The sequence below is a fragment of the Mesoplodon densirostris genome, chromosome 9 (genome assembly GCF_025265405.1).
Source record: "Mesoplodon densirostris isolate mMesDen1 chromosome 9, mMesDen1 primary haplotype, whole genome shotgun sequence".
In the NCBI taxonomy this organism is placed as follows: Eukaryota; Metazoa; Chordata; class Mammalia; order Artiodactyla; family Ziphiidae; genus Mesoplodon; species Mesoplodon densirostris.
Window position 1 is genome coordinate 42,841,061 of NC_082669.1, and position 12,026 is coordinate 42,853,086.

The 12,026-nt window shown below is 35.8% G+C and overlaps 1 protein-coding gene across 8 annotated transcripts in view; it reads left to right on the forward strand.

Moving 5' to 3' along the window:
- SNX13 (sorting nexin 13) overlaps positions 1 to 5,434 on the forward strand; it is a 143,816-nt gene extending 138,382 nt beyond the window's left edge. For all 8 annotated transcript variants that reach the window (XM_060108174.1, XM_060108170.1, XM_060108168.1 and 5 more), the window contains one exon: positions 1,991 to 5,434. In XM_060108174.1, coding sequence (XP_059964157.1) covers positions 1,991 to 2,238 — 248 coding nt within the window. In that variant the 3' untranslated portion in view covers positions 2,239 to 5,434. The remainder of the gene's footprint in view (positions 1 to 1,990) is intronic.
- Positions 5,435 to 12,026: the final 6,592 nt, after the last annotated feature.

Genomic DNA, 12,026 nt, shown 5'->3' on the forward strand with positions numbered 1-12,026 from the left:
GACATACATCACAGCAGGATCTTTTTTGATCCACCTCCTAGAGTAATGGAAATAAAAACAAGAATAAACAAATGGGACCTAATGAAACTTAAAAGCTTTTGCACAGCAAAGGGAAATATAAGCAACACAAAAAGACAACCCTCAGAATGGGAAAAAATATTTGCAAATAAATCAGCAGACAAAGGATTAATCTCCAAAATATATAAACAGCTCATGCAGCTCAATATTAAAATAACAAACCACACAATCCAAAAATGGGCAGAAGACCTAAATAGATATTTCTCCAAAGAAGACATGGCCAAGAAGCACATGAAAAGCCGCTCAACATCACTAATTATTAGAGAAATGCAAATCAAAACTACAGTGTGGTATCACCTCACACCAGTTAGAATGGGCATCATCAGAAAATCTACAAACAACAAATGCTGGAGAGTGTGTGGAGAAAAGGGAACCCTCTTGCACTGTTGGTGAGAATGTAAATTGATACAGCCACTATGGAGAACAGTATGGAGGGTCCTTAAAAAACTAAAAATAGAATTACCATATGACCCAGCAGTCCCACTACTGGTCATATACCCAGAGAAAACCATAATTGAAAAAGACACATGCACCCCAATGTTCATTGCAGCACTTTTTACAATAGCCAGGTCATGGAACCAGCCTAAATGCCCATCGACAGACTAATGGATAAAGAAGATGTGGTACCATATATACAATGGAATATTACTCAGCCATAAAAAGAAACGAAATTGGGTCATTTGTAGAGATGTGGATGGATCTAGAGACTGTCATACAGAGTGAAGTAAGTCAGAAAGAGAAAAGCAAATATCGTATATTAACGCATATGTGTGGAACCTAGAAAAATGGTACAGATGAACTGGTTTGCAGGGCAGAAGTAGAGACATAGATGCAGAGAACAAACGTATGGACACCAAGCGGGGAAAGGAGCTGGGTGGTGGTGGTGGTGGTGGTGTGATGACCTGGGCAGTTGGGATTGACACGTACACACTGAAGTGTATAAAATGGATAACTAATAACCTGCTATATAAAAAAATAAAATAAAATTCAAGAATAAAAGAGAAAAAAAGAAAAAGAATAATACATGGTGCTCCCATATTTACGTGTCTCTAGTAACTTCATGTTGCCTGTGAGTAAACTCCAAACTTGCTTAACCTGACAGTCACAGCACTGTCAGTTTTCCATTTTTTTCACCACTTTCTCTTACAGGAATCCTAAAATTCAACCAAACTTTATTACCCCATTTCTTGAGCCTATCTTGTTTTTGTTTCCACTTAGTGCTCATTTGCTCATTCCTGTTCTTAAATCCTTCATCTGTTTGCACCTATGAAAATGCTGCCCAGGTAGCAAAATCTACTTCAGTTGTCACTTCCTTGAAGGGAACCTTTCCTTATTATCTCATGTTGCATTCCCTCCTTGTAAGTGTCTTTATGCTTTTAGTATTTTAATGGCACTGTTTCTGTGTTGCAAGTTTTTTGAAATCATAGATCAACTTTCACACATTTTCTTATAGTATTTCTGACTGTGCATTAAATGTAGTAAGAGTATGTGTGTATAGTGTTTTAGAGTTTACAGATCACTTTTCACATTATCTCATCAAGGCTTTATAAATTCTTACAGTTATAATAATATTGGTTATTATAAATTCTCATTTTACAGATGAGGATGCAAACTCAGGGTGGGTAAGTTATCATATAGGTATTAAGGGACAAGATTACAACTCTAATTTGGGGTTTCCTACTTTCTCCTGTGCTGTATTTGTCTCACAGCATCTATTGTGTAAGTGCATGCATGCTTGCAAACGTATATAAGTTTTAAGTCAGTTATTAAACTTATATTAAGGTCATTAACTGAATACTTGCTACTTATCAGTTACTCTGCTTTGTACTTTACATACTTAGCATAGTTTAGGCCTTGGATTTCCTTTGAATAATGAATTGTGTTCATTTCCCCTCTCCCCCACTTCATTTAGATGAACTGAAGCACATTATTGGGGCTGAGACAACACGGAAAGGTATTCTTCGTGTTTTTGAAATGTTTCAGCACAACCAGTTAAATAGGAGGATGGTTTATGTGTTTTTGGAAGGCTTTTTGGAAAGCTTATTTCCACAGTATAAATTCCGTGAACTTTTCAACAGACTGCATTCACGGTCAAAGCAGATGCAGAAATATAAACAGAAACTTCAAACTACTCAAGCGCCTTCTTTACAGAAAAGGTGACACTCCAATCTATGAAGCTGGTGTTCGTTTTGCCCAGGACTGATGGTATGGACGGATCTTCTGGGGCTTAACTCATATACTGTTGTGTCTGCACCAGTCTTTTAGTGTCTCAAAATAGATTATTAATACATCCATAAGACTGTGGTTCTTCTCATCCTTGTCTATAATCCAGCCACTACCAAGAGAGATTTCTGTGTCTTAAATGATTTGGTGCATATTTTTGCAACACTGAGAGGATACTGCCCCCACCTCAAGCAAGAATGACGTTGGTCTCTTCCGTTTCAAACTAATCAGCATTCTCCAGCAATGACAAAGTGCCAGAGTGTATATATGAGAGCTAAGGAAAGCACAAAACAAGAGTTCACAGACAAATTGGCTGATTTGTTTAACAGTGGGAAACTGTGCAATGTACTGTTTGGAGGGATTTGTTTTGCATAATGATTTTATAGGTCTTTTTCAGAATTTTAATATAGTGTAGATAGCCAGGTGAGTGATCTTTGGAACATCTGTTTCAGGTCTAGGGAAAGTGACAGAATGCCCTTAAAGTATGAAGTAACATTATATACAAATTACAGTTTTGTGACATAAGGTAAAAACCTAGTATATAAAATAAAACCAGTCAAAACAAAAATTTCATTGGATTTGTTATTCATTGGTAGAAAACAGATTTTAATGGATTCTTATGTGTCTTAAGGGCTCTATTTTGCTCTTATGGTACTCAGTCATAAGCTTTATTTTGGCATTCTGTGTGTAAAAAGAAGCATATGATGGCTCTTATTTAAGTTACAAAATTATTACAGTTTTCTTTATCTTTAAGAGATTACTGATTATATAATAGGGGCTATAATTTGTTGAAAGAACTGCCAAATACTTCTAAAAATGTGGAAATTTAAAAAACAATACTCTATTGAAGTTACTATATGATGATTTTAAATTGTGTGATCTAGACATACGTTAGGTGATTGCAAAAATAGCAAATCAAAGGATTAAATGAGTTTATTAGTCATATGTAAACATACAAATTCTTAACTCTATTATAGTGTACATATATGAAAATAAATAAACAGAACTATAATATTTTTTAAAATAGGCTTTATTTATATTTTGCATAATGTAAAATTCTACTAAATAAAGCAAGTTGGCAAAACCCCTCGGTGTATACATTTAAGTCCCTAAAATAATTTTATACCAACAACAACAAAATACCTTTTCCAGTTTTGGAGCCTCTGCATTTCCTATAGTTTTCTCATTCTCCATTTGTCAATCTTGGAAGTCTTCATATGTTTTGTATGCAGGATTTCTGCATAGTTTTAAAATACTTCCACCGACTAAGGGTTTGGGTGTGTCAGCATTTTTTGTTTTAAAAATATTTAACACTAAAACCTTAAAATAGTGAAGCTATTTATCAGACCACTGAGCCAAGATGCTGGTATTAAAAGAACGTCCGGGTGCTTAAGATAAAGGGACAGAGTATTGGTATCCCAGTTGTTTGGGAGCTTTAAGATTGGAACAAGATGTTATTGTCTTGTTCTCACTGAGATCCTACTTACAAAGTGAAGCCGAATAGAATAAAGCCTTCCTTTAAAGCTTTATAATAATAATCATATTTATTAATAATGCTGTTGTGCATACTTATAGTATGCATATTTTCAGCCTGTGTTGCATGTCTTCAGAATTATGTAAATGAAATCCCTTTCATTTAAACTTCCAAATGAGAAAAGATCCTTATTGACTCTGGTGGAAGATATAATATTTTTTCTTCTCAGTGTGTCTTCCTGCCCTGGTCTCTCCTCATGCCCCAGGCTTTGGAAGAAAAGATATGTGAAACATGTCTGTAGGAAGCATCAGCATGGCCATAAGTGCAATGATTTTCAGATATACCCCTGCCCATTTCAAGTATATTTTTGACATAAATAAAGCTAAGAGTAAGAGCCTAGTGTGTACATGTGAAAAAGCATTTCTAGATAATGTGAGGAACGCTGGCCATCAACCAGGGAAAGAAAGGTCATGCAGGATTGTGAATTTTCATGGAGCCCTGCAAGAGAACTGCAGTTATACCAAAAACTGTTTGAGTAAATGGGTTTTTAAAATAATTTTTGTTTAAAAGAGTTTATATTTCAAAAGCAGAAATGTCAAATGGTAGTCTGTAAATGGTTATGCATCTTCTCCTTGCACATCTATGTTTTACATCAGAGAGAGCCGTGGTCATGCTAAAATTAGAGATACTTTTTGAATGACTTGGTCGAGCTGTGTGTAAAATATTTAACCCATAAGTCAAGTACAGTGTACTATGTTTAATAAAGTTATTACATTTAATGCATTTACTGCATATATGAATATATACATGAAGAGGCTTTATGTCTTCTGATATTTGATTTTTGAATGTGTTTTTAAGTCAGTGGTGCCTTTAGGCAAGAACCTTCTAAATTAATCATTCTTTGTTTGGGTTTTCTGACTTTTCAGGTAACATAAACTTTAGAAACCATCACTACTAACCTGTAGTTAATTCACCTAAAAAATTGATTGTATGATTTACATATAAGGTTTAGATGGGCATTTCCTATGATTAGGGTTTTCTGATAGTTGCTGAAAACAATTGTGCCATTGACTAATGGATGCACTTGGTTAGCCTTAATTTTTTTTTTTTAATTTAAAACCTTGAATATTTCAGTTCCTTCATTTTAAGTTTGTGCTTTGGTGTTTGGAAAAAAATCAAACAGTTAAGTGCTACCAGGAAAGTGTACCCATTTTTAAAAAATTAAGAACAATATAAAATTTCACAATCTAAAATTTTAATTTGTGCAATATTTTCATTTAATGCATGTGTATTTGAGTAATTGTAAAATAAATGAATTTTTAATGTTTTGAGATCGATCTAGTTTAAGCTGTCTTCTTAACCCAACAACTTACATTCCGTTGTTGCTGCATCCTTTTATTTAAGGACTTGTTTTAAAAGTCTTTTTGTCACTCCTTGTTAAATTCTTTTGTTAGTAAATTTTGCTTATAGGAGCATGGCTCCTGTATTACAAGGGAAAAATATAAAGAGCACATTTTAGGATTATAAGTGTTAAAAGATAACTTGTGCATATCATTCATTGTACAGTAAGTGTCAACTGTGTGCCTAACTATTCTATCAATACTTCTTTAACAAAGAAGAAACAACAGTCAGAATGTCAGTTATTTTTATTGAACTAAAAAGAAGATTAAAAATTTTATTTGGTTTGTGTTATGTTTTGTCCATTAGAAAATACTAATAAAGTATTAACAAACCTTTTTGTTGAATTTTATTTAGTAGTGATGTATTTTTATTACTTGAAAAAATGCTTGCTCAGTTGTCTTATCTTTATTATCTGTGTGTATTTTCCTTTCTTTTCATTTTAGAAATCAAGCAATTCAAGTTCCAGGTTGATAGATGAACTATTGAATGATTACTGACTTAGAGCTAACTGAATTTAATTTTTCCTTTTATGGGGCAGCTAATTTACTACCACGTGTTAAAGAAACTTCATACTTCCCTACATGCAAAATTATAATTTTCTCATAGAGAGGAAGATCTATAAGTAATCCATTAACAATTTTTGTTTGATCTCATTTTAAATTCATAGCCTGGCTGCTATTTTAGAGGTTTCACTTCTAAAGGCAATAGATTCCATACTCAGAAATGTAGCTCTGCCTAGTTGGTGATAGTCTTTGCAGGCTTCTTGGATCTATATCCACAGACTTCTCAGACATCAGTGTGATTACTCCTACCCTACCAGGGGCAGGCATAGTGTTTCTCAAAATGCATACTGTAAAATAGTGGTCCCCTTAAGATGTCCCTGAAGGAATAATTTTATACTTTTATGTAACTTATGTAAATCTACATACTATTCAAAACCCTAAAATGTTCCTTCACAATTCAAATGATTGTATCAAAGGTTCTGAAAAGTTATATAATGAATAACTCTGTTTAACTTTATTTTCCTGACTTCCCAAACTTAGTTAACTACAGAATCTTTTGTCATAAATACCTATTAATAGCTTGAGGATAGTGTTCCCAAGGAACGTGGTTTAAAAAAAAAAAATCTTAGTAGGGGAGAAAAAAAGGTGAGGCATCTTTAGTTAAACTCTATATAGAAAAACCCATGAATTTGGGAGATGGTGTTTTGGGGTTTTTTTTTTCCTTTTTTTTTTTAGCTTGTCATTCATATACAAAGTTCAGTGTTTGAAAGAAAAAGGGCAGTTTGAAAAATTAACCGGAGATACTGGAGTTGAATTTGGCCCTGGATACCAGAATAATGAACTCAGTGAGGGATAATAGAGTATGTCTCCTGAGAAGTAGGAAAAATACTTGCTACTTCTTTAAGATCCTTATCTTGCTGATGTGATCAAAAGAGTAGTAACTAGGAAATGCAAAGAGGAGAGAGAAATGTAATATAGGTCACATTTTAAAATATGTGCCAGACATTAATCCATAATATAATAGGGGGATGCTATGTTTGATATAGGAACAATGGCAGCAGCTAAGAACCTAGTACTTCACAAGAAAAACAATTAATAGAATGGAAATTATACTTAATGTCTGTTTCCCAATGCACAGTGTATGAGAATTGTATGAAATGTGACATTTTAAGTCGGCAAACATGAACTTTTACATATAATTGAGTGGAATAAACCAATAGGTCTAAATGTTTGTTGGAAAACGGCAAGACCACCCCCCTGGTGATTAACCAGGAGGCTTCTCAGGATTCGACCTTTAGTCATACAGCAAAGATTTCTTACAGCAAAAGGATATAGAACAAGATGAAAGGGAAAGGGTGCATGGGGTGAAGTTTGAGGGAAACCAGGCACGAGCTTCCGAAGTTCCTCTCCCAATGCAGTCTTGTAGGATACACTTAATTCCCCCCAGCAATGAGTTGTGACAGCACATGTGAAACATGGCCAATCAAGGAAGCTAATGCAAGACTGCCTACAGTTTTTTTTGTTTTTGCTTTTTTTTGCGGTACACGGGCCGCTCACTGTCGCGGCCTCTCCCGTTGCGGAGCACAGGCTCCGGACGCGCAGGCTCAGCGACCATGGCTCACGGGCCCAGCCGCTCCGGTGGGATCTTCCCGGACCGGGGCACGAACCCGTGTCCCCTGAATTGGCAGGTGGACTCCCAACCACTGCACCACCAGGGAAGCCCTGCCTACAGTTTTTAAAGGGGGCAGGTCATGTAGGCACCCTCTGCTTGACACCAAAATTCTGGACTCCTGGAAGGAAAGCACGTGTTCCACATAAACCATATATTTTGTACAAACGGTTTACGCATACTGAGCCACTTCTATCAGTTTTGGGAATGGTAGGAGTACTCCCGAAATCTAAGTTCTCAGATAGCTGAGAACAAAGGCCAACCTTATAAGCAGGCCTTTCAAAGGACAGCAGTCATACCTGCTATCTTAACTCTTTTCTACACAACTAAACACCTTGATTCAAAGAAATGGCTAACAGAAAGCGATGAGATCTTTAAGATTTATCCTTGTGTAGAAGCCGCCACACCTGGAAGTGGAAACATGACAGAATTCAGATGCAGATGAAAAGGGAAAAGACAGTGATAATGTTATGAATGTATGTTGCAATACAAGAAGCTGGAGGAACATATTTGTGTATTTCCAATAATGATTCCCATAGCAACAGTTATACAGCACTTAACTAATCACAACTTTTGAGGTGTAGGTACTATTACCTTCTTCAGTTTATAGATGGGAAAACTCAAGCATACCAAAGTTTTAGAGCTGGTAAGTGATCAGGCTGAAATGTCAACACAGGTGATCTTACTCGAGTCTGTGCCACGGTTTCTCAACAGTGGCGTTATTGATATTTTGGGCTGCATATAATTCTTCGTTGTGGGAGCTGTACTGTGCATTAAAGATGTTCAGTAGCATTCTTGGGCTCTACCTACTACATAATGCCAGTAGCACTTCCCCCACCCCCAGCTGTGACAACCAGAAATGTCTCCAGACTTTGCCAAATGATGTCTGGGGGCAAAATTGCTGCCAACTGAAAACCACTGATCTGTGCTCTCACTTACAAAATAAAGTAGGAACTGAAGATTTCAGTTCTGGGTATTGTTTTTTCTCTACAAGCTAACACCTGACAAATCTGTGGCTAGTCTTTTTTTTTTTTCTGTTACAGAATTCTTTGTGGGTTTTTTTTTAAGATCTTTATTGGAGTGTAATTCTTTACAATGGTGTGTTAGTTTCTGCTTTATAACAAAGTGAATCAGTTATACATATGTTCCCATATCTCCTGCATCTCCCTCCCACCCTCCCTATCCCACCCCTCTAGGTGGTCACAGGGAGAATGTAAACGGGATGCCTAGCCCTACTTTAAGAGGAGGAGAAGGCTAGAGGCAGCAAAACCAAATATTTTAACTTGTCTTGATTTAAGTAGGCATCCCATAGTTGGGAAGAAGGGGAAGGGAAGAGAGGGACTTTGCAACTGAGATAAACAAGAAAAGCAGGGATTTTCTTGATGTTTAAAGATGTGAGACTAATGATTACATGAGAAAATTGCTGTTTTACTCCCATGACCAGGCTATTAACTCAGTAACATTGATACTTGTGGGATATTTTACTTTCAACTGTTGTCCTTTTTATTTTGTCAGCCAGTCTTTCTAGAGCCTGAAAATTCTTTTACAGTCTTCTTTATAAGTAAGAGCCTTTCCTAAAGTGCTCTTGTGTCTGTGTTTTCCTTTGACAAGTGAAAGTTCCCCTGGGATGCCCAGGTGAACTGAGTTTGCCTCCAAGGGTGAACCTCATTCGACAATTAGAGCTTTCACCCTTGCTGACTGTTTTCCTACTTTTCTTCCCTCTGGTTCTTTTTCTGAGTCTACGTCAATTTGGTTCTGATTTTGATTAGTGCACAGATTTTTTATTTCTCTATTGGTGGAAGCAATGTTGGGAAGCTGATTTTTTTTGTGGCCTGACCTTCTGATTCTCTCTCAAGCAGCCATTTGCTTTTTTTGTTTGCACATCTTGAGGATTCTTAAGAAAACTTACTGGCATTTCAGACATAGGTTTAGTCTGGCCAATAGCAGGTCTTGGCTTGGGATTAAGAAGTTCACGTTGCAGCCTACACCAGTAATGGTGTTTCTTCTACCAGAGGTAGAATCCTTCATGTTGTTTGTCTTATTTGCACAGCACAAAAAGCTAAAAAAGACATTAAAGAAAAAACGTTTTTGTGCCTGCTTGAAAGATGGTGGCTCCTTGCAATCCTTTGTGTTTCTGACCTCCCTCCTTCCAAAGCTGCTACAACAAATTGGTGAGTTTTTTTCTTTACTTTGATTCATGGATAAAGTTGTAAAAGTAAGCCTGCTACTTGTGTGTGTGTGTGTGTGTATAAGTGGGGGGGAGAAACTTTTCTGTCTTTGTAAAAGAGAAGTAATTAGCCTTTTAGAAATGGTCTGTATATCATTGTAATACTGTATACGCCGATGGCATTTATCCCCTTTATTGTCTCAAGTTCTGGGAATTGAGTGAGTATAAAAATTGATCCTTTATATGCACTACTGAGGATATCTAATTCAGATATACAGACTAACCATCAAATAGAGAGTTCATACAAAAATTAAAGAAAAATTGAAATTAGTTTTATGTGGTTTTAGAGTAAGAGTGGTTGAAATTAAGCATTTTTCTTGGTTTTTATAACAGTTTTATAAATGGGTCTGTATGTATGGTGGAATGGGACTGCAGGTTGAATGGAAAAGATTACTTCTGGTTTGTTATGAGCTTCATGACTTTCTGTGCAACCTGAAGGGTGCTGAGTAGCCTGATTTTTCTTTCTCATTTCTTTAAAAACAAAACTCCATGATGAGCCAGGTAAAAATAAGAAAAAGAGCTTTGTGTTAAGAACAAACAAAACAAAATACACACGCATATATACTGAAATAACAAGAAATCCATCACTCAACTCCTCCAGAGTTCCCTCAGCTTGCTCAAGAATTGGATGAAATTCTTTTATCACATGAGTATGAAGTATTTTCTAAATATATTTGTTGATAGACTTACATGCCTTTGCCTATCTCCATAGATAATAAGTTAATTATAAAGTCTCTTAAACTTAATGGAGCTCTTACTTTGATTGCATAAATAGACTAATTCAGACTTAAATAAATTGAAAATGAAAGAACAAAATAATTTTCAGAGAGAAAGCAAAAAAGTCCAGTGGGCAATTTTGCTGGCTCTTTGATGAAACTCAAATACTTGTTGAAGGAGGTGAGTGAAAAAAGTTAGCCATTCTTTAAATTAATGGCCTTGATTGCCTAGGATACAACATAAGGAACAAAAGTATACATATGTTGTATGTGTATAACAAGAAATAAAAATGCTAGTCCTTGTTTTAATAATTAGGTATGTAAATATAGAAAAATATGAGATAATATTACTAAACAAAGGGAATACTTGGACAAATTAGACAGCTTTAATAATTTTGGTTTAAAATGACTATATGTTTTTGCTCTGGTGTGAAAAGTAACATTATTCTAAAGTTTCTAACTTATACAAAATTTGGATGAGTTTTCCGATGGAAAGCATAATTTGAATGCTATCAGTTTCCTACATTGATGTAAGTTATGTTTGTCTCCACAAAATATTTAATATTATGAAAACTGTAAAAACTGTGTTTGACTGAATTAGCAGTTTTAAACTGGGGGTGAGTTACCCCTCATGGAACATTTGGGAATATCTGGACATTTTTGACTTTCAGGGCTATAGAAATTACTGTTAGCATCTTAATGAGTAGGGCCAGGGATGCTGCTAAATATCCTATATATAGCACCCCACAACAAAGAATTATCTGGTCCAAATTGTCAATAGCACTGAGGTTGCAAAACCCTGAACTAAATGTAATTATTATAGAAAAAGAATATGTTCCTCTGATGCTACAGATCATAAGATAATGCTATGTAGATAGTTACTGCATTTACAATGCCTATGTAGAAAACTGTCATATTGCTTTTGAAATTCATATATGTTGTTAACATGTATCAATAACTCATCCTTTTTCTTGTTAATACTGTTCCATAATATGGACATACTACAATTATTTTATCCACTCACCAGTTAAAGGACATTTGGTTATTTTAAGATTTTTGGAATTATGAATAAAGCTGCTATAAATATTGCTGTATTATAAAGAATTTGGTTCCTGGGAGGTATACTCTAAATCCATGGAATTTTGTGAGCATTAGGATTGTCTTTGCTATTCATGAGCTCCTTCAATCATTTGAGTTTATGCTAAGGAGATGAGTTGACTTAGGATGGGGTTTGTCACCAGAAGGATCAACCATGTGATTAGAGGTTTGGGGCTTTGAGCCAGCTGACCTCTGGGGAGAGGAGGAGGACTGGAGATTGAATTCAGTCAATGGCCAGTGATTTCAATCATATCTCTCTGTGATGACCTCAGTGAGAACTCTGGACATCAAAGTTCAGTAGCGCATCCTGGTTGGAGAGCACATTGCTGTGCCAATAAGTGTGACCACCCACCCTGATTCCATGGGAAGGGAAGAGATCATGGAAGTTCCATATTGTGGGACCTCCCAGACCTCACTCTTTGTGTCTTCTCACTTGACTGGTCCTAATTTTTATCCTTTATAGTAAAGCCGTAATCATAATTTATTGCTTTTCTGAACTCTGTGAACTGTTCTAGTGAATTATCAAACCTGAGGGAATTGTGGTAACCCCTGGATTTGTAGCCAATTAATCAAAAGTACCAGTGGCCTGGGCACCCCCAAGTGTGGCTGGCATCTGTAAGGGCAGTCAGGTTGGAGA